The sequence below is a fragment of the Sorex araneus genome, chromosome 3 (assembly GCF_027595985.1).
Source record: "Sorex araneus isolate mSorAra2 chromosome 3, mSorAra2.pri, whole genome shotgun sequence".
Lineage (NCBI taxonomy): Eukaryota > Metazoa > Chordata > Mammalia > Eulipotyphla > Soricidae > Sorex > Sorex araneus.
Window position 1 is genome coordinate 95,404,227 of NC_073304.1, and position 23,566 is coordinate 95,427,792.

At 41.2% G+C, this 23,566-nt stretch overlaps 1 protein-coding gene across 1 annotated transcript in view; it reads left to right on the forward strand.

The window, feature by feature from the left end:
• The window catches only part of AP4E1 (adaptor related protein complex 4 subunit epsilon 1), a 75,485-nt gene that overhangs the window by 24,876 nt on the left and 27,043 nt on the right, over positions 1 to 23,566 (forward strand). Inside the window, exons 8-15 of the mRNA XM_004611772.2 lie at positions 4,696 to 4,769; positions 7,783 to 7,905; positions 8,001 to 8,110; positions 12,013 to 12,152; positions 14,013 to 14,125; positions 14,234 to 14,352; positions 16,581 to 16,883; positions 20,704 to 20,818. Coding sequence (XP_004611829.2) covers positions 4,696 to 4,769; positions 7,783 to 7,905; positions 8,001 to 8,110; positions 12,013 to 12,152; positions 14,013 to 14,125; positions 14,234 to 14,352; positions 16,581 to 16,883; positions 20,704 to 20,818 — 1,097 coding nt within the window. The remainder of the gene's footprint in view (positions 1 to 4,695; positions 4,770 to 7,782; positions 7,906 to 8,000; positions 8,111 to 12,012; positions 12,153 to 14,012; positions 14,126 to 14,233; positions 14,353 to 16,580; positions 16,884 to 20,703; positions 20,819 to 23,566) is intronic.

Here is a 23,566-nt window from a genome sequence, read left to right on the forward strand (position 1 = left end):
TAGTCACTTTTAGAAAACGTTGTTTTGGGACCCCAGTGGGCATGGCTTGGGGGCACTCCCAGCAGTGCCCAGTGCCATGCAATGCTGAAGATTGTTCCAGGACGCCTGCTTGCAAAGCACGTCTCCATCCCATTGAGTGATCTCGGCAGCCAGCCTCTCCCGCCTCCCACACTTCACCCAATATCCCCAAAACCCACAAAAAAATCGTTATGAATACTCAAGGGTCTTTGCATCTGGGATGTGGTTTAACAGTAAAACTTATGTCTTGGGGCTGGCGAGAGGGCACAGCGGGTAGGGCATTTGCCTTGCATGCAGCCGACCCACGTTTGATTCCCAGCATCCCATATGGTTCCTCAAGCACTGCCAGGAGTGATTCCTGAGTGCATGAGCCAGAAGTAACTCCTGTGCATCGCCGGGTGTGACCCAAAAAGCAAACAACAACAACAACAACAACAAAAAAAAACCCCACAAAACAAAACAAAAAACAGAAAACAAAAAAACCCAGAAACCATATGCCTTGTATGTATGAAGCACTGGGTTCAGAGATTAGCCCTGAGAAGAAGAAAAGATAGAAATACCGAATTTCCCCCCAGTCAAAAAAGCGTAGAAATTATTCTTAGCCTGAAGTCTCACAAAAAAACAGACTGAATACACAGCCTGATTAGGCACATTAACTACTGTTCATGGACCCTTATGCTGGATGGTAATATGTCACCTTAATTTTTTTTACATGAATTGATCGCCTTAATTTTTTTTCTTGGATTGATCTTTTTGCCAGTAGCATATATATTAAACGCTTCATGGTATCTTTCCTGCCATTTTTTATTTCTTGTAAATTTTGCCATAGTTTTTCTTAACTTAGAGGAAAGTTTCAGAAATACTACAAGTAGTTTACCTTATACTATTACCTCAGTTCATCAGTTATTTGCATTTATTTTCTAATTCTTTCTTTTGGGGCACTATACACATATTACTTTTTAAAACTAGAGGACAGGTCACTATACACACACATTACGTTTTAAAATAGAGGACAGGTCAGCTAGATTCTATTTCCCTTGAGTGACTCAAGTCCCTGATATTTTCCTGTCTTAAGGAAATATTTGCGAGGGGCCAGGAGAAGTAGTACAGTGGGTAGGGTGATTACCTTGTGTGCGATCTACTGAGTTTTGATCCCCAGCATCTCATATAGTCTCCCGAGGGCTGCTGGGAGTGATTCCTAAGTGCAGAGCTAGGAGTAAGCCCTGAGTATTGCTGGCTATTGCTCAAAAAGAAAAAAAGAAAATATTTGCTAATCAATGGTCTGACTTTATGAGAAGAGGTTCTTTTTTTTTTTAATGCATTTTAAACCCTAATTCTTTTTTTTTTTTAAAGTTTTTTTTCTTTACTATTATCTTTTTTTCTTTCTTTCTTTTTTTTTTTTTTTTTTGCTTTTTGGGTCACACCCAGCGATGCACAGGGGTTACTCCTGGCTCATACACTCAGGAATTACTCCTGGCAGTGCTTGCGTGACCATATGGGATGCTGGGAATTGAACCTGGGTTGGCTGTGTGCAAGGCAAACACCCTACCCGCTGTGCTATCTCTCTAGCCCCTTTTTTTCTAATTTTTTTAATGAATCACCGTGAGGTACAGTTACAGATTTACAAACTTTCATGATTACATTTCAGTCATACAATGATCGAGTGCCCGTCCCTCCACCAGTGCCCATTCTCCACCACCAATGTTCCCAGTATCTGTCCTGCCACCCCCTTCCACCGCTTCCCTGCCTCTTTGGTAGGCACATTCCCTTTCACTCTCTCTCTTTTTTCATTTTTATTTTTTTTTTACTTTTTGGGTCACACCCAGCGATGCTCAGGGGTTACTCCTGGCTCTGCACTCAGGAATTACTCCTGGCGGTGCTGGGGGACCATATGGGATGCCAGGGAACGAACCTGGGTCCTCCACGTGCAAGGTAAATGCCCTACCCACTGTACTATTGCTCAGGCCCCTCTCTCTGTCCTTTTGGGTGTCATGGTTTGTCGTACATTAACCCCAATTCTTTAGTCTCACTTTACAAAGGGACTATCTTCTAGGCTTTTCAAATGCCTCCTCAGCATCCTGTCAGCATCCAGCTACCTAGACTTCCTGGTGTGCATTTATCTGTTATACTCTGTTACTTGTTCCCTGATTGGAATGGGTAAAATTCTGGAGGCAGTGGAGCAGACACACTGCACATGCTTTGGGAATGTTTGTATTGCTTCTGTTTTATGTAACCCGTTCTCTCTTGTTTGGAACCTCTAGCTGGAGTTCACTGAAATTAGGTTTTCTTTTTTCTTCTGTTTTGTTTTACTATTTTTTATAGGATTTACCATACTGTTAGTTTGACTTTTTATGCTGAAATTTTGTTTTAAAATTAATTTTGCGGAGCTGGAGCGATAGCACAGCGGGTAGGGTGTTTGCCTTGCACGCTGCCGACCTGGGTTCAATTCCCAGCATCCCATATGGTCTCCTGAGCACCACCAGATTCCTGAGTGCAGAGCCAGGAGTAACGCCTGTGCATCGCCAGGTGTGATCCAAAAAGCAAAAAAAAAAAAAAAAAAAAATTAATTTTGGGCCAGAGTACCGCTGGGTATGGACCCCACAACAAACAAAAAGCACCAACACAAATTTCATAGTAGTGCATCCAGTCTCATTGGTGTGAAAGGACTTAACGTCATTATTTGTTGTCAGTAATTAACTGGAGAGGTTTAGTGATTCACTACTTTTATTAGCTCAGTGTCTTTCTGCAGTCCATCATAGATGAATTTGGAGAATATGGAAAATGAGTAAATAGTTCTTCCTTCATAGAGTTCAATAATGAAGCTTAACTCATTGAGTAAAGTTTGGAACTCATCACATTATAGAATTTTAGAACAGTTTTTTCTGGTAGTATCAGCTTTAGTGAGATTTTATGTTAATATTTATGTTAATATAAAAAACGTATTTTTTTTGTCATACCTAGTAGTGCTCAGGGATCATTCCTGGCAGGACTTGGGGACCATATGTGATGCCAGAGACACTAATATCTCTCAGGCCCCCCAAAAATGTATTTCTTCTTCTTTTTTTTTTTTTTTTTGAGTCACACCTGGTGATGCACAGGAGATATTTCTGGTTCTGCACTCAGAAATCACCCCTGGCGGTGCTCAGGGGACCATATGGGATGCTGGGAATCGAACCCAGGTTGGTCGCGTGCAAGGCAAATGCCCTACCCGCTGTGCTATCACTCCAGCCCCTAAAATATATTTCTTAAGCCATGATTAGTTCAATGTGACAAAGTAAAAATACTATTTTACAAAAGGATTTGATAATAGTTGAAAGAATTTACTGGAAAAAACCCTTTTATATTTAATCTTGTTTAAATATATCATGTATATTTTATTTAAATATTTTCTTACATTTTATAGTATTTGACATTTTAGGTTCTTAACATTTAGCCTCATAATGTCTGCAAGTCTTTCCACACTTTATGTTGTTTAATTATAACTCTTTGTGCTAGACATTGGTTTAAAAATTGAGTAACTGACTATAATCTAGATGTGGTATTACTGAATTTTGGTTGTGGTGGTAGGGGATGAGAATTTGTAATGGTTATTATTATTTTGTTTTGTAATGATTATTTTCTCTGGAAGAAATACTTATACAATAAGTTAGGGGTTTTGGAATAATAGTTCTGGATCTTCACTAGATATTTATAATCTAAGAAACATAATAAAAGTATGCGCACTTCAAGTTGAATGAATAGGGAAAATTGTCTTTTCTGAAAGAGAGATATTTGCTAATCTAATTTGTATTCCTGCAGATCACTCTGCCTTTCTTATAGTGCAGTTTCTCTGCTAAACTACTGTGTGTGCTCTTCATAGCTGGTGGTTTCCTGTGTTAAAACTTGCTGATTTGTAAAGCATTCAAAGATACCAGCTCAGAAACCATAGTTTTCACATAGGCTTCTTGGAGAGACCTTTCTCCTCTTAGGGACTGAATTCTAAGTCCCTAGAAAGCACTGCATGTTTTTACAGTACCTGCTCAGTACGGCTTCCTTACTGTGTAGTTAGTATAGTTGATATTCTATACAGTTTGTGTATAGTAGTGCACATAAAGATACAGGAATGATGCAAAATTTGTTAATGTCCATTAAATGTTATTTCTCTACATTAATACAAAGTCAGAAATTTTATTCTTAATAACCTTAGTGCTGCTAAAAGGTTAGTATTTGATTTTCAAAAATATGTGGTTAGAATAGAGCTAATACATTGTCTGGAATAATGTGAATCTGTAGGATGTTACTATAATTTTTTCAGACATGTGGAAATATGCTGTTTCAAAGAAAATCATAAAAGATAGTTTTTAACCACGCCAAAACCAGATTTATAAACTAGGAGCAGGTTGAGAACAGAGTAAATTGGCAAAACTAGATTAATAAAGTAGGGGGCAGGTTGAGGAAAGAGTTAATTGGCACATATGTATCTTTTTATTGAGTAGTCAGCTTTGGTAAAATGGGGTGTTAAACTTATGAAAAAAGAGCAAATGGAATCTTGAAGAAGTGAAATTTCCATAACTTCATAAAATGAATTTCTTTCACTTCTTTTCTGTAGATCCTCAGTTTTACAGACAGAAGTTTGAAAAACTGTTTTGTTGGGTTATATACTATAATTCTACTGCAAATAAAATATTTTTTAAACAGGACAAGTGAATTAATGTATGATGTTCTTGACGAATCCTTACGAAGAGCTGAGTTAAATCACAATGTCACATATGGTAGGTAATGTATTACTCTCACAACTAACAATATTTTATAGCTTGATCTGTGTTAAAATGCTGTAAATTTTAATTGAGATTTATATGTTATTTTTAAGACGGTTCTTCAAATTGCCATTTTCAGGATAATGAATCTGTGCTATTGATTAAATACTGTATGGATGAATTACTATTCTTAACCTGTTGATAAACATAATTACCTTGAAGTTGTGATAGCCTCACTTAATAACAATAAAATCCTGAAAATTAATAAAATTGGAGTTCCCATAAATGACATTTTGGATGGGGAGGGCCATACTTAGCTCTTCTAAGGGCTTGCTCTTGGCTCTGTACTCAGGGATCCTTCCCGGTGGGGCTTGGGAAGCATATGGGGTGCCGGGGATGTAACTCAGGTCAGCTGCATGCAAGACAAGTGCCCTACCTACCAATTGATTTCTCTAGCCCATGAATAAGATCTGACTAAAACTGACTTTATGATTTATTGTTATTATTATTAAAATTAATTTCTTTCTTTTGGCTGTGCTGGGGATCAAACCCTGGGCCTTGCACATGCAAGGTATATGTTCTACCAGTGAATCCCATTCCTGATCCTTTTATTACTAAGAGATTGTAGAGATATATTTATTATCACATCAGCTACTTGAACAGGGGTTTATTTGGTCAGAATGCCTAAGAAAATTAGGGCAAAGCACTACAAAACAAAGTTGTCTTTATATCATATAAGGTATTTCCACATATTTCCATCCAGACACTTTCTTTCCACTGTCTTACTCACATTTCCAGCAAGGTTTTAAGGCAAGAAGGCTTTCAACAGCCTTCCTTGGATTCAGAGTTTTTCCCTAGTATGTGTCCTCTGAAATTTTGATAGGTTTTGGGGAAGCATTAAGACTTTCCCAAAGTGTGTCTCTTCAGTGCATGTGTCCTTACATGCACTCAGAGGATCGTGGGGTACCCATGCTGCTGACTTTTGTAGGGTTTCCCTTTTACTGTGCACTCCTGTGGACTCACCGGGATGGGGAAACACTAAAGGCTTTACAAAAACACAGCTCTGCTTCACAGTTTCTGTCCACTGTGCATTCTTGCCTGATCTTGTACGTTTGTGGGATCCGTGAAGGCGTAGCCAGGCGTTCCTTATATTCATCAAGTGAATGAATGCCTGTCTCGTGGTCTTTGCAGGGACCCAGGGGACCTGAGGCCTTTGCCACACTGTTTATGTTCCTAGGGTTTCTTTCCTCTGTGTGGGCTGGAGTGATAGCACAGCGGTAGGGCGTTTGCACGTGGCTGACCCCGGTTCAATTCCTCTGTCCTTCTCGGAGAGCCTGGCAAGCTACCCGTGGCGTATTTGAAATGCCAAAAACAGTAACAACACCTCACAGTGGAGATGTTACTGGTGCCTGCTTGAGCAAATCGGTGAACAATGGAACAACAGTGCTACAGTCCTCATCCCAGGAATGAGGGGATTCTGTAGACCTTGCTACACTTCTTCCACATTCTCACAGTGTGACTGAAACTTCAAGTCAACACTTTCATTCACAGGTTTACCTCCACTCTGCACTCTCCTATCTTCTTGTGAGGATTTGGGATCACTGAAGGCTCGGCCACATTTCTCACATGCACAGCTCTTCATCAGTGTGACTTTTTCACATGACTCATAAAGTGTTAGTTATCCATGCAGGTTTCCCCATGTAGTTTGCTGGCATGAACTTTTGTTCACAGTAATCTCTCAGCAGCCCGGGATGAGGCTGAGTCGTAGAGCTCTCCTGTGTTTGACCCCCGCTACTGCCAAACTAAAGCCAGCCCCCAAATTTACATAGGCTCCTCTCATATGGCCCCGTGAGGACAAAGGACAGATCAGAATTTTTCCACATACCTTAAAATTACTAAATTTCCTGCTTTTGAGGTTTTTCAGGGGTATCTTAGACACTATTTCATTGTATAACTATTGCTACCACATAATCATTGAACTATTTTTTTCGAGTTACAGCTGCACAGTTTTTTTTATAAAAAGCTTTATATAATGGTTGAATTTGATAATTTTTGCAAAAAATTGAACATTAAATCTGTGACACTTACATGGTGAAATACGGTACTTAGCTAGTCCCTGCCTTTCATAAGTTTCTCTGTAACAAGTTTCTATGTGAGTGTCTTGTGAAACACAGCTGCAGGTTTTCCCACATTCCTCTCTTTCAGAGGGTTTGTAGATCTTTATTGGTTCCTAAGGAAAGGACAGTCCACACAGGCTTTTTTTTTTTTTTTTTTTGCCTCTTTGGGTCACACCCGGCGTTGCACAGGGGTTACTCCTGGCTCTGCACTCAGGAATTACTCCTGGCGGTGCTCAGGGGACCATATGGGATGCTGGGAATCGAACCCGGGTTGGCCACGTGCAAGACAAACGCCCTACCCGCTGTGCTATCGCTTCAGTCCCTTACACAGGCTTTTCTAGACAGTACATTGTACATTTGTAGGTTGCACTGCCCAGGCTAATAACTCCAGTGCACAGTAAAATTCATGATCTGATTCAAGGTTTCTCACATCATCTTCATTACGTCAGCACTCTACCAAATGACTTCTCAGACCCCTCTCCTGGTTTGGCTCTGATCTCCCAGGTTATAAAATGGGTATTTTTCTCCAAAAAACACAAAGGGAATACTTTCTTGTGCTCTTACTACTACTTCTTCACTTGTTACCTCATTCTTCAAAATACCCTGTCCAGGACTGATTCGTTGGTTTTTAACCACAACGGGCAAATCTATCAGGTCACCCACATTACATCTTTTTAGAGCTTACTCTGTGCAGAAATTAGCATGGCCCATTCTGGAGCGAGTTTCACAGCCCATCCTTAGAGACTACTACCTGAGTCCATTTTGGCCCTGGCTCTGGGTTCTCAGAAGTCACCTCCTGAATAACAAGCCAGGGGCAAGTTAGTTTTGTTGTTTTATTGTGTTCTATACAAATATGCCTGTTTATTATGCCTGGACACAGTCCCTGACCTTCATATATTTTCTTTCTCTAGCTATTCTGTTTGAATGTGTGCATACAGTATATTCTATTTATCCTAAAGCAGAATTACTTGAGAAGGCTGCCAAGTGCATTGGAAAATTTGTTCTGTCACCTAAAATAAACCTTAAATATTTAGGTAAGATGATTGGTTCTCTTAACAGAAATGACAAGACTTGAAGTTTTCTGGGTATTCATTTCAAGTTACTTTGTAAAATGTATCTTTGTTTCTAGGACTGAAGGCTCTTACCTATGTTATCCAGCAGGATCCGACTCTGGCCCTTCAGCACCAGATGACAATAATTGAATGCTTAGACCATCCCGATCCCATTATTAAAAGAGAGGTAAACTCTTCTAATTTTTTATTAATGTATAATGAAGTATTCAATTTTTAAACCACAATTTCAGTATTGTGGTATCACATGTGTACACACATGTGTATTCTGACTTTTAACAACATTTTATTCTTTCTACTAAAGTTTAGGGAACTTTTCTAAAAAGAATTTGTTGGGGCCGAAGCGATAGTACAGTCTTGCGCATGGCCAACCCAGGTTTATTTCCCAGCATCTCATATGGTCCCCTGAGCACCACCAGTAATTCCTGAGCGCAGAGTCAGGAGTAACTCCTGAGCATCGCTGGGTGTGCCCAAAAAGGAAAAAAAAATTTTTTTTAAATTTAAGAATTTGTGACATTAGCAAGCTACCCGTGGCATACTTGATATGCCCAAAATAGTAACAACGGTCCTCATTCCCCTGATCCTGAAAGAGGCCCCAGTACGCCCCAGTACGACGGTCCTCATTCCCCTGATCCTGAAAGAGGCCCCAGTACGCCATCGGGCTACACTAGCACGTGACAAGGATGAATGGAGACATTACTGGCTAGAGCAAATTGATGAACAATGGGATGACAGTGATACAGTAATATAGTGATCTATAAGGATGGTTTAAAGTAGAGGCTGGAGGAGTTAGGTCCTTTTTGGCTAAAGAATTGTATCAATAAAAATCTACTTTCCTGGGGCTGGAGTGATAGCACAGCGGGTACGGTGTTTGCCTTGCAAGCGGCCGACCCAGGTTCAAATCCCAGCATCCCATATGGTCCCCTGAGCACCGCCAGGGGTGATTCCTGAGTGCATGAGCCAGGAGTGACCCCTGTACATTGCTGGGTGTGACCCAAAAAGAAAAAAAAAATCTACTTTCCTGGGGCTGGAGTGATAGTACCATGGGTAGGGCATTTGCCTTGCACGTGGCCAACCCGGAGTTGATTCCCGAGCACCATTAGGAGCAATTCCTTAGTTAGTTTGTTTTTTTTTTCTTTTTTGGTCACTCCCAGCAATGCACAGGGGTCACTCCTGGCTCTGCACTCAGGAATTACCCCTGACGGTGCTCAGGGGACCATATGGGATCTGGGAATTAAACCTGGGTTGGCCGAGAGCAAGACAAACGCCCTACCCGCTGTGCTATTGCTCCAGCCCCAGGAGTAATTCCTGAGTGCAGAGCCAGAAGTAACCCTTGAGCATCAAAAAGACAAAAAACAAACAAAAACTATTTCCCTGGGCTTACTATTGCTATAGTTTTAAGATGGAATTAATGGTGATAAATTTTTATTGTCTTTACTTATAAAATATTCTAATACATCTTTTATTAAATATGTAGGAATGTTGAAAGAATTATTGATGATGAATCTAAATGATTTGCAGTTCTTAAAAGGAAAGATTTATTATTTACTTAATTTCTTTTTTTTAACTTTTGTTTTTATACCATAGCTTGCAATGCTCAGGGCCTATTGCTTACTCTCTGATCCCATTTTTTTTTGCTCCGTTCTCACTTTTGTTTTTTGGGCATTAAAAAAAAAGTTTTATTTACTTGATTTCTTTGTTTTATTTTTGTTTGTACCATCCTGGTGATGCTCAGGGCCTACTGCTGGCTTGGTGATCCTTTTTGGGGGAGGCACACACCAGGCAGTGCTTAGGGCTTACTCCTGGCTCTGCACTCAGGGATCACTTTTGGAGGTGCTTGGGGGTCCATATGTGATGCCGGGGATGGGATCTCGGTCAGTCCATACAAGGAAACACCTTACCAGCTCTACTCTCTTTCCTAATCTCGTTTGAATTTTTCCTTTTGTAAAATTGCTTTAGTGTCTGCTGGGATATAAATATTTCTCTTAATTCTTATGTAAAAAATATGTATGGTACTTTTATTTAAATTAATCTATGGGGCTGGGAGGTAGCACAAAGGGCTGGAGTACATGCTTTGCATGTGGAGCTTGATCCCTGGTACTGCTTTGTTTGGTCCACCAAACACCAACAGGAATGGCCCCAGCACTGTCAGTTAGGACCCTCCTCTCTCCCTGCAGCCCCTCCAAGTGACAAAACCTCCCTCTTTGGAAGAAAAAAATCAGGTAAAAGCTCAGTGGTAGAGCACTTGCCTTGAATATTTGGGGCCCTGGGTTAGAATCCTGGCATTACCAAAAATAAAATAAAAAGGTATAAGGGAACCTAGTACCACGAGTAGGGTGCTTGCATTGTGTGTCATTGACTAGGCTCAATTCCTGGCATCGCATATATTCCCCTGAACCCCACCAGGTGGGATTCCTGAGCACAGAGCCAGAAGTCAGTCCAGACAACCACTTGGTTTTGGTCCTCAGACCAAAAAGAATAAAAGAGAAAGAAACAAAAACCAAATGAACAGGGAAGACCTCTCAGCTTGCATTTTCTAATACCATTTTATTTGTGGGATGAATGAATGCTGGAAATGTGAAACTTCATGGCCTTAGTATAGGTAACAAATTTGGTGTAGATTATCTATACAGCGAGACTTGTTGGTAGCTTGCCAGGCTTTGCCATGCGGGTGGGATACTCTTGGTAGCTTGCCAGGCTCTCCGAGAGGGAGGGAGGAAGGAATTGAACCCGGGTCTGCCGCGTGCAAGGCAGACACCCTACCTGATGTGCTATCACTCCAGTCCACAATGGAGATGTTACTGTGCCCACTTGAACAAATCAGTGAACAATGGGATGACAGTGCTACAGTGCTATGGTACTATCTATATAGCATATAGTTTGAGCCCTCAGGAAGCATATCTGACGAAGCTCCCATAAATTGAAAGCTGTTAATGGGGGAGCCATAGGTTTTGAAGAGAAATAGGATTAACTGAAGCAGGTTTTTTGTTTGTTTGTTTTAAAAACTTCTTTTTCAATCTCTACTTCTAGTCCTGGCTTTAAATTTTGAAAAATTAGAAAGATCCCTAAAGATACTTTGAGCCAGTTTGAAAAATAGGCTATATAGGGGGAAAAAAAACCCTTTTTTTTGAAATGGAGAGCACATCCTAGTTTACTGGTGGCTCTTCCCAGCTTGGTGTTAGTGGGTCACTCTCAGGAGTGCTTGGGGACCATGCCGTGCCTGGGACGGAGCCCAGCGTTCCTTAGTACAGAACATGCATCCCAGCTTTCGGAGCTATTCCCCCAGCTCAGCATCTGTGGAAACTCCCTAATATTATTGATTCTAAAATACCAGTAAGCAGTTCTCAGTATGGCTCTTCCTCTTGTATAGATTTCTGGGAGCTCTATTTTTAGAGCCTTAATGTAGCCTTACAGTGCAAACCAAATGGCTGCATTCTCTGGTACTAGTCTTTCTTACCATACTTGAAGTAACAAGAGATGTATTCCTCAGCCTTGAGAAAGTAACTGTAAGGTGTCTCTTTACCTGAGATTTCAAACATAAGTTCTGTAGGCCTGGAGTGCTTGAGCCACTTACCTTAGCCATTGGCTAGAGTCCATTTACTGTTAGCTGACAAATCCACTTCACTTTTGTTTTCTGTTGTTTTCATAGTATAGAAAATCCAGTTTGCAGGGCTGAACCTTCATATGCATATTTGTATGTACACCATGTGCGTGCATACCCAGTAGTAAGTAGTATAGGCTGGAGAGGCTGTCATAGTTTGAGAATCTAGATTATAAACCTTTTAACATTTTTATCTTTGCATGCCCTGTCATGTACAAATGTCAGATTATAATTATCGAAATTAGTTGAAGGCTTTTAGACTTCAGCATTGATTGAAATACATTTTTTTGATAGTAGTTTCACTTCCTTAAGTTCTATTTCACTTAAAAACATGGATTCCTAGAGCACCTATTAACTGATTTCCCAGTAGATCATTATAAAAGTGGAAGAACCAAACTTATAAACCTATTGTTGCAGTATGTACTGTTACGCATTTGTATTATATTCTTTTTTTTTTCTTTCTCAAATAGACTCTGGAACTTCTTTACAGAATTACTAATGAACAGAATATAACAGTGATTGTTCAGAAGATGCTTGAATATTTACAGCAGAGCAAAGAAGAGTATATTATCGTCAATTTGGTTGGCAAAATAGCTGAACTGGCTGAGAAATATCCTTTGAACCATGAGTTATTAAATACCTGTAATTCACAGTGACTTTAAAATGATTATAGTGGGGCTGGATCGATAGCACAGCGGGTAGGGCGTTTGCTTTGCACGCGGCCGACCCGGGTTCGATCCCCGGCATCCCATATGGTCCCCCAAGCACCACCAGGAGTAATTCCTGAGTGCAAAGCCAGGAGTAACCCCTGAGCATCGCTGGGTGTGACCCAAAAAGAAAAAAAAAAAGAAAGTAAAATGATTATAGACATTGTTACTTGCAAGATGAGTTTAGTAATCCAGTAATAGTGTCTATTCCTGATTTTTTTTTTTTTTTTTTAAATTTTGGCTTTTGGGCATACCCAGCGGTGCTCAGGGATGGATCCCTGGCGAGGCTCAGGGGACCAAATGGGTAACTGGGGACAGTACACGGGTCTCCTGCCTGCAAGGCAAGTGCCCTATCCATTGTCCTGTTGCTCTGACCATCTATTCCTGATCTTCAAGTTTCTTAGCAAAAATAAGAATTTATGTATTATGGGATGGGTTTTTTTCTCTTTCTTTTCATTTGGTATTAAAAGCAGGAAAATATAGAAACTTCTGCCTGCTTTTTCTTTCCATCTCTCCTTGTCTTTGACTTGACCTTCCTACGCAGTTTCTTTTCTGAGTTAAAGTTTCTTGTCTTAACCTCCTGCAGCGGGCTGTCTGCCCACAAATCAGCCTGGACAGTTGGTGAGTGGCCTTCTTGCTTGGGGCCGCAGATGACCACAGATGAGCCTTAAATACCAGCCTGTGACCCTGCCAAGCCCACGTTCAGCCTTTCACTCAGACCCTCTGTGGCCGGAGATCAGAAGGCTGTGGGTGGGTTTCCAGCCCACTGTGTTCTCCGTCCACTCTCTGTGCATCTGTTTTGTTCCTCCTCCATCTGTGGGCTGTGAAGCTCAAACTTTTTACTTTTTTGAGCTTCCTACCAGGAAAAATCTCACAGAGTGAGGGCTTTGCCGGTCACTCCTGTGTGCTTCTGTGGGGCCACAGGCAGGGTGACTGGGCCTTTCTGTAATTTCTTGCACTTTGGATCCCGTGCATTCTTCTCTGCCCCCAGAAACCTTACGGGACTTTTGTCCTAACCATGCTAACGCCAGAAAAATGAGAGCATTTTAGAACCACAGAGGGAACAGACTAGAAAAGAGGTCAATCACCCTGTTCAGGTAGAGACACTACAGCAATTAGCCTTTCTCAAGAATGTTTGGTTTCCTAGAATTTATTTGTTTTTACTTAACTGGGATATTCTTATTGAATGTGTGTAAGTATTGTGTTGGGTGGAATGATATGAGCTCAGTTTTTTAAAATAAACTTTCATTGAACACTTTATTCCTTTATGGTTTGGGGAGATGCTCAGGGCTCTGCCTGGCTCTGCACTCAGGAATTACTCCTGGCAGTGCTTGGGGATCATATGGAACCAGGGTTGAACCTGGTTTGGCTATATTCAAGACAAGCTCTGCCTGCTTTCCTACACAAGTCCCAGTTGAGCACCTATTTTTATACAAAACTGGAGCATAGGACAATATTGGCTGAGATTAAGGGTAAAAATACATTAGAGTAATTCAGGCTATTTAAACTTTTATTATTGCTTTTCTTGGGACTATGTGCCACCTCCCACTGGTGCTTGGGCTACTCTCAGCCCTTTGCTTGGGTATCTCAGCTGTGCTCTGGGGAACATACGGTGCTAGGGATCAAACTCTAGCACCCAGCAAGCACCCTAGCCCCCTTATGATCTCTCCAGTCCTGGTTCTCCTCTTTAAAAGGTTCAAGCAGAAAGGACAGTTATAATAAATAGCACTTGGAAGTGTACTTGTTCTTAACACTGTGGACACATATGCTCCGGATAACGCGTGGTTCATTCAGACCATGAATGCTGTGTTTTCAGTGGGAGGGGATGTCATGCACCCTGATATCCCCAATAACTTCCTACGACTACTAGCAGAAGGTGAGTAACGCTTGCATTCTGTCAAGTGTTTGCAGTTTGTTTTTCACTATTAGAGCCCTTAGAAATTTTTTTGGAAATTAAGATAATATGTCAACTTTTTTTTTGTAGGTTTTGATGATGAAACAGAAAATCAGCAGTTAAGACTTTATGCAGTTCAGTCTTATCTTACTTTGTTGGATGTAGAAAATGCATTCTATCCTCAGAGATTTCTTCAAGTGATGAGTTGGGTGAGCAAAGTACATTGAATCCAAAAGTTGGTAGCATTATTGTGGCAGTATGTTTCCTTCAGAAATCTTGCAGGTCTCCTGAGCTAACTCCTTCCGCTATCCTCTTTCTTTCTCAGTGACTCCCTTTTGTGGCCTAAATGATTGTCTTTCTCCTCTGCCATCTCGGTTGTCGAGTCTTCCAAACATGAGTCCTCACTGAGACACTTCGATGTGTTTCTGATATATTTATTGTGTTTTTCTCTGTGAATCTAACACTTGAATCTGTGAATATTTGTATCTTTGTTACATTATTTTTCTATGGTTCTATAATGGTGTTACCTCAGAGTCACTGCTAAAAATAGTACATATTTCTTACCTGTTTCCTGTGGGCAAGAGGTCCCCGCGTGGCGTAGCTGGTGCCTGCTCCAGGGCTCCGAGTCTCTGGGGCTGCTCTCTCAGATGGGATGGTCAAGAATCTACTTTTAATTCACTTGTGCTTGTTGGCAGAATTCAGTTTCTTGCAGCTGTTGGGCCGAGGGCTGGAGTCTCATGCTGTTGACTGTAGGTGGCCTGGAAGCTTCTGTGGCTGCCCCCAGTTTCACGTGGTGCAGGCCTCCTGGCTGGCTGCTTACCACGTCCAGTTCAGCACCCTGGAGACTATCTCTTTGCAAATAGCTTACGATTTCATCTGTTCCAGATATATGTAATTGCAGAGCCTGGCAAGCTACCCATGGTGTATTCAATATGCCAAAAACAGTAACAGTAGGTCTCATTCCTCTGACTCTATACGGGCCTCCAATCGTTGGGAAAGATGAGTAAGGAGAGGCTGCAAAAATATCAGGGCTGAGTGTAATAGAGACATTACTGGTGCCCACTCGAGTAAATCGATGAACAATGGGATGACAGTGATACATTGATGTGTAATTGCAGAACCCCCATCAGCTTTGTGTATGTCTTCTTTTGCACATGGGTGAGTGTTACTTTAGGGGGCGATTTGGAGACATGCACTTACTGCATCACAAGTAGTTTTGCGATTTTGTAGTTTTCTCAAATTTCCGCAGGGTGACTTGTCTTCTGCCTAGACTTTCACAATGGGTTTCTTGGCCCAGGAAAGGAATGGCTGTTCTCCTGCCGTCGGGGATGCTTCATGCTCTGTAGACTGTGCTGGTGTTGAGTTCTTTGTGTGCCTCCGGATTCGTTGCCATGTTGTGCAGTTTTGGGGACAGCGGTGTGGAGACTTCCGCTTGGCCTCACCAGCGCTGTCGAGGGGTGGTCTCGTTGGCGCTGAGCACTGAGGCCAGCACTGACCCTCTCCATTAGGCTCTCCACAGCACCCTCCACATGGCAGGGTGGCCCTTTAAGCCTAAGTGTAAATGTGTTGATGTTCACTGACGCTGGACGAGTTAGCCTCTTTCCAGCGTTGCGGGGGTGGATGCTTCTCCTCTCCGCCTTCTCTGGCAGACCTTTGGGGAGAGTTGGGCTTCTGCTCCCGTCTGCTGGGTGCGGCAGCCCTGGCTCTCCTCTCCATTCTGCCTTTGCCATGCTGGATGGGGCTGAATATTGTTCCTTTTTTCATGGCTCTTTGGCTAGAGGGCAGGCTTTTCTTGGGGCTTTTTATTGTCATTATTATCGTTTTAGCGTGCATGTCCCATTGTTGACTCTCACTGTACAGCTTCAGGCTTAGAGATATTCCATGGGCTCCAAGAGCCTGAGGGAGTTACACTGAAAAAATTTTTTTCTCAGAGTTATATGTATTTTTTACATATTTTAAATATTTAATAATATAATAATTTAACATGCAATAATATATTATATATTATGCTGTATATAATATATGTAGTATTATATATAATTTAATAACAATAAGGAACATTTAATAATATCTAATAATAATAAAATAACACTAATTAATTTTTATTGCTACTTTAAAATAACAATAATAAGTTGTTATTTATATAACAATTATATATTATATAAATAATAAAAAAGAAAAATAACAGAAAATAACAATAAAAATAAAATAATTATTTTACTGGGAGGTTTTAGATTGTACTTTGGAAGAGTAGGGAAAGATACAGATGCCATTTTTCCAGAAGCAGTTCTAATTCATGGATTTTTGAAATAGGACTTAGGTTACTCCCTCTTCTAGAACCACCTTCCATCTCTGTGCACTCTGTTTACATTTTCAGGTATAATTTGCCATAAAACTTGATAATGTGTCTATAAACACCTCTTTATTTTATTCACAGGTATTAGGGGAATATTCCTACCTCTTAGATAAAGAAACACCAGAGGAAATTATAGCCAAGCTATATAAATTACTTGTGAACGACTCCGTTTCTTCAGAAACAAAAGCCTGGTTAATTGCTGCTGTAACCAAGTTGGCATCCCAAGCACAATCTTCTGATATAGTTGAGAGGTTAATCCAGGAATTCACCGTATCTTTAGACACGTGCATGAGACAGCATGCATTTGAATTGAAACATATGCATGAAAATATGGAACTTATGAAGACCTTGCTTCCAACTGATAAGAGTTATGAAGACATGGTGGTAAGAAATCTGTGCTCCATCTTTTGAGAAATGGTATTGTTTCATTTAACTAGTTTTTGGGCCACCTCTGGCAGTGCTGTGTTTCTGTGCTCAGGAATCACTCCTTGCAGTGCTCGGTCGGGTTCAATATGTGTGGTACTAGGTTTTAATTCCAAGTCTTCTCCTTGCAAGACAAGTACCTCCTTGTGCTATCTCTTAGGCTGAAAATTGCATTGTTTTAAAACAAAATAATTCTAACATTTGCAATAACACTGGAATATATAAAAATACCGGGTTTTTTTTTTTAATTGCCTAAGTTGGAATTTTTCTCACATTAGTATGAGAGAGGTTGAGAATTTCTTTTCTTTCTTTCTCTCTTTTTCTTGGTGGATGGGGGTGATTTGGGCTACACCCAGCTGTGCTCAGGGCTGACTCCTAGCTCTGCACACAGGGATCACTCCTGGTGGGTTCGGGGGCTGCATGGGGGGCCAGGGATCAGAATGGGTCAGTCTTGTGCAAGGCTAGTACCTACCTGCTGTCACTTTGGCCCTAAGAATTTATTTATTTTATTTTTCTGGCCATACCTATCAGCGCTCAGAGGTTACTTCTGGCTCTGTGCCCAGGTATCACTCCTGGTAGGGCTTTGGTGGGGGGGGGGGTCAGTATGGAATGTGGGGCATCGTATCCGGGTCAGCCGTGAGCAAGGTAAGAGCCCTACCTACTGTATTATCACTTCAGCCCTGAAAGCCAAGAGTTTCTGGTTAGTGATTTTATAGGAATAGAGGAGGGAGTTGGAGACATACGGTTGATAAGGCGCTTGTGTTCCACATAGCTGACCTGGGTTTGATTTCTGGCACTGTGTATTGTTCCCCCCCAGCCACTTCCAGGAGTGATCCCTTAGCTCCGAGGCAGCGTAAGCCCTGAGCACCACTTGGTGTGACCCCAAAGCAAAACCAAAATTGAATCTTTTTCAAAACCAAATGAATTAAACCTTTCTAACTCTTTTGTGAAATACCAGTTAAACATTTCAGAATTACCTATTGTTCTAAATGTTGAGCTGTGTGCATATGCCAGCTAAATCAAGAGAAGCTGGTCTGTGGTTTCTGAGGATACTATTACATATGCTCACGTGTATTTTTCTTTTTCACCTCACTTTTTCCTATCTAATCCTTTATACTTCCTTTATATCTTATTTATTTACTTTTTTTGCTGTTTGGGTCACACCCAGCGATGCACAGGGGTTACTCCTGGCTCATGCAACTCAGGAATTACTCCTGGCGGTGCTCGGGGGACCATCAGGGATTCTGGGAATCGAACCTGGGTTGGCCTCGTGTGAGGCAAACGCCCTAACTGCTGTGCTATCGCCTCAGCCCCTTATTTCTTCATTTAATTGTTCTTCTGTATTTATTCCTATTGAAGCTGAGTAATTTTCTATTCATTTCTGAAAAAGTATTTTTAGTTAGAAAGGAGTAGTTAAATCAAAGGCACTATGGAAGGATGAGTAATGGTCTTCCAAAGATGTCTTAGCCCCTGAAACAGGTAAAGAGACCTCTGACATGTGATTCAGTTACAGGTTTTGTTGGGCCTTACCAACACCTTGATTTTCTCCCCCTGCAGTAAGAAACTAATACAGATACTATAGATACTACTCTGGTCTGTGTGTCTTCTTCTCTGGGAGCTTACAGGGGTTTTGGTAGCATGAACGATCTTTGTCTTAGCTATGTCATCTAACATGATGCCCGAGCCTATTGGTTGCTAAAAAGATTACTCAACAATACAGTGTACTTAAGTAGCAGTTGCTGTAAGTCTATGTTAGGTCAGTTGTTTGTTGTTTATAGAAATTTCAGAAAACTGGACACTAGGTAGCACTTTTAGGACTGAAGTGTTATTTTTTTTTTAATTTTTTATTGTGGAAAGTTACAAAGTTACAAAGTTTTCAGGTTTAAATCTCAGTTATACAATGCTCGAATACCCATCCCTTCACCAGTGCTCATATTCCACCACCAAGTATCCCAGTATAGCTCCACCCCGCCCCCTCACACCCCAACCCCCCCCTCGCCCCTAGCCCCCCCACCCTTAGCCCCCACCCCCGCCTGTGTAACTAATAAATTTCACTTTACTTTCACTTTGATTGCATACAATATTTCAACAAAACTCACTATTATTGTTTGGAGAGTCTCTCCCCTAAAGTCAGACCTGCTGAAAAGGAAGCATTAGATAATTTGTTTTCCATTGCTGAGGATGAAGAAGTATGAGGTCGAGTGACCACACTTAGCGGACTCTCAGTTTTGGGTTTCTGTAATTTAGTATTTTAGTAACTAAGTCCAGAGAGATATCTGCCAGAAGTTGCATCGTTGCCAACTTGTACTTCTCAGTTACATTATATTCCACATATGAGTGCAATCTTTCTATGTCTGTCTCTTTCTTTCTGACTCATTTCACTCAACATGATACTTTCCATGTTGATCCACTTATATGCAAATTTCATGACTTCATGTTTCCTGACAGCTACATAGTATTCCATTGTGTAAATATACCAGAGTTTCTTTAGCCAATCATCTGTTTTCGGGCACTCTGGTTTTTTCCATATTGTGGCTATTGTGAACAGAGCGGCAATGAACATGGAAATGCAGATGTCATCTCTACTACACCTTTTTGCCTCTCCGGGATATATTCCCAGGAGTGGTATTGCTGGGTCAAATGGGAGCTCAATTTCTAACTTTTTGAGAATCGTCCATATTGTTTTCCAAAAGGGCTGAACCAGTCGGCATTCCCACCAACAGTGAAGGAGAGTCCCTTTCTCCCCACATCCACGCCAACACCGGTTGCTTTTGTTTTTGGGGATGTGGGCCAGTCTCTGTGGTGTGAGATGATATCTCATTGTTGTTTTGATCTGCATCTCCCTGATGATTAGTGATGTTGAACATTTTCTCATGTGCCTCTTAGCCATTTGGATTTCTTCTTTGGAAAAGTTTCTGTTCATTTCATCAGCCCATTTTTTGATCGGGTTGGCAGTTTTCTTCTTGTGGAGTTCAACCAGTGCATTGTATATCCTTGTTATCAACCCTTTATCGGATGGGTACTGCATAAATATCCTTTCCCATTCTGTAGACTGTCTTTGTATTTTGGTCACTGTTTCTTTTGAGTTGCAGAAGCTTCTTAGTTTGAGATAGTCCCATTTATTTATCTTTGTTTTCACTAGCTTAGCCAGTGGCATGTCAGCTTTGAAGATACCTTTGGCTTCAATGTCGTGGAGGGTTTTGCCGACCTTATCTTCAATGTACCTTAGGGATTCTGGTCTGATGTTGAGGTCTTTAATCCATTTTGATCTGATTTTTGTACATGGTGATAGATGGAGGTCTAAGCCCATTTTTTTGCATGTAGCCGTCCAGTTTTGCCAGCACAATTTGTTAAACATGCTTTCCTTGCTCCACTTCACATTTCTTGCTCCCTTATCAAAGATTAGATGATCATATATTTGGGGGTGTATGTCAGAGTATTCAACCCTGTTCCATTGGTCTGCCGCTCTGCCTTTGTTCCAGTACCATGCTGTTTTAATGACTACCGCTTTGTAGTAGAGTTGGAAGTTGGGGAGGTTGATTCCTCCCATTTTCTTTTTCCCAAGGATTGCTTTAGCTATTCGTGGGGGCTTATTGTTCCATATGAATTTCAGGAGCGCTTGCTCCATTTCTTTGAAGAATGTCAAGGGTATCCCTGAAGTGTTATTTTTTGCACTTAAACTTTATTTTCAGGATGTATGCAATGAAGTTATTTCTTTGGCTCTGCTTCCAGTTTAGAATACGGTTTTTGTAATTCTAAATGTTGCTTCATTTTAATATAGGTAGATGCTTCCTTATCTTTTCTGGATGGTTTTGTGGCTGAAGAACTGAGTCAGGGGGCATTGCCTTATAAACCTCACCACCAGAGACAGGAAGAAAAGTTTTCTCAAGAGAAAGGTAATTTTTCTTGGTTTGTAGGAATTTAAATCATAGGGATATAATATTTTTATGCAATGAGTATCAGTTTGTAAATAAATAATTGAGAATATGTACTTTATGTTGCCTTTCCTTATATCTGCTTGTAATTTGTTTACTCTAAGATTTTGGAATCCAGGAAAAATGTTAGCCTGCAGTTATTCCCAGGGCCAGGTCAGGAGGGTCAGGTACAAAGGTGGTATTAAGAAATGATAGAGCCTGGGACTGGATCGATAGCACAGCGGGTAGGGTATTTGCCTTGCACGCGGTCGACCTTGGTTCGATTCCCAGCATCCCATATGGTCCCCTGAGCACCGCCAAGGGTGATTCCTGAGTGCATGAGCCAGGAGAGTAACCCCTGTGCATTGCCGGGTGTGACCCAAAAAGAAAAAAAAAAAGATAGAGCCAAGTATCCAAACCACAGTCAACAACACTGAAGTCAAGGAACCCAAAATTTTGACAGTCGAACTTAGCAAGGAGCCTGTCACCCAGACTTGAATGGTGGTGGAAAATTCGAAATCATGGTGGTAAGTTTGGTGTTGAAATATTTAATGTAATCAATTAATGTGAACAACATTATGAAAATAAAATTTTTAAAAAATTAGTAAGGGTCTGTCACAAGGGCAGTCTGCCTGGTGGTAGGGAGTGACTATGGGCGGGAACCTGGGGACACTGGCAGAGGGGAGGTGACACTGGAGGTGGGCTCGTGCCTCAGTATTGTATTTAAAAACTCAGCTGTGAATAACTTTATAAATCACGGTGCTTAAATTTAAAGAAATGTGAAGAAAAACAAACCTCCGTGAACGTTAGAGCCTAAGATATGCCATCTGTCCTGGAAATTTGAAAAAACTCGAGGGTCGGAATTAGAGTTGCTCAGTGTGCTGGAGGCTGGACACGAATGCACTTGGAGAAAAGTTCCAGTAAACACTGTAGCCACCGTGGACCAGTGAGTTTCACTGTATGCTTGTTCGTGTTGGGGCCACATCCCCGATGCTCACAGTTTACCCCTGGCTCTGTACTCAGGAATTATTCCGGGATGGGATGCTGGGGATCCGAGCCAAGATCTGCCACATGCAAGGCAAGAGCCCTACGCACCATAAGAGACCACCCTAGTGAGCCTCATTTTAATTCTGAGCAGTCTTATTATGGCTGTGTTTTGGATTGCTTCCTCCAGCGAAATATCTGGCAAGAAAATTAGAATAGTGGAAAAATGAAAAAAATAACTTTAGATTTAAGAAATGTAGCTCACCAGGGATAGATTTCTGCCCCTTTTTTTGGGGGGGGGGTTAATGGGGAAATCTTTAAATTACTCAGATAATAGATGGGCAGTATTAATAAAGGAAAAATACTAAACATTACCTTCTTTATTTTGAAGTAAGAAAATTATTAAAGGAGAGGAAAGAAAAGTTAACACGTGGAGATAAAGGACAGGTTTCTCCAGAGAGGAAAGATTCCCACGAAGTAAAAAAAAGGAAGCACACACCCCCTGGTTATTTTTTATCACTCTATCACTGTCATTTCGTTGCTCATTGATTTGCTCGAGCAGGCGCCAGTGACATCTCCATTCATCCCTGTCTCGTTCAGGGTCAGGGGAATGAGGCCCATTATTGTTACTGTTTTTGGCATATCAGATATACCATGGGTAGCTTGCCAGGCTCTGCCATGTGAGATTCTGCATCGCTCTCTTTCGGGAGCTTTGTTTTATAGTCTCTGGATCTTGGCCGTTCATGAGATTACATGGCGCTGGGGGCAGTTTGTGGGTGTGAGTGCCAAGCTACTGGAAAACTGGGGATCTGGGTGGAGGAGGCCCACTCCTCATTCAAGCAGGCTTGAAGATCTCAGCCACGGGTCCCGCATACCTGGGTTCCTCTGCTAGTTCCTTCATGCGTGAGGTTTGTCTGACCGTGTGGAGAGAGGCTTTGAGCATGGCTGTGATTGGGTTCTAGAGGTTTTCGGCTGCCGGGCTTCTGCTTGGGGCAGGGAAGGGAGATTCAACCTGTCCCCCTCCAGGGGGCCCCAAAGACAGCCTGGCACAGTGGGCAGGAGATTCCAAGAGTTTTGCTTTATAGTCTCTGGATCTTGGCGGTTGATGAGATTACATTTTTGAGGTTATTTTTATAAAGTTCAGAATGTCAATATTGAAAAGTTCAGTGCTAAAAGGTCTTTCCCCCTCTTGATCATTTAATGATTTAGTTGAATATTTCTGTCTTGAGAAATCTCAGTACAGTTCACAGTGGAACTAAATGATCATAAACTATGACTCTAGTTATAGGCCTAAATTATCTTTTTATGCAGAAGTATTTGCTTTGTTAAGACTTTAGGTACATTATTTAGCACCATGATAACTAATGATAGAAAATTCAATTCACTTTCAAAAGATAATGTTTCTTTCCCATTCAGCTCATGTGTATTGGTAGAGTATTGAGGAGAAGGGAGGATTATGTTTTAAATCATAGTTTGTGTATCTGAGACTCTAGTACATATAGAGACATTATGACTGGGCATGGAATGAAGATTGAAGTTCACAGTGAGAGACACAGCCCACTTGCCATATTTCCTTATTTTAACATGTTTGGGGATTATTAGTTACCTTTCCTGTGATTCAGGGCTGGGGAAGAGCAGAGAATATAGGATGAGGAGCCTAATTCCTGGTCTGGCATGTCTTCTTTCTTAAAATATGTTAAATGATTGACAAAAACAAAATAGACAGTTCCAGGATTCCTCGTGTTA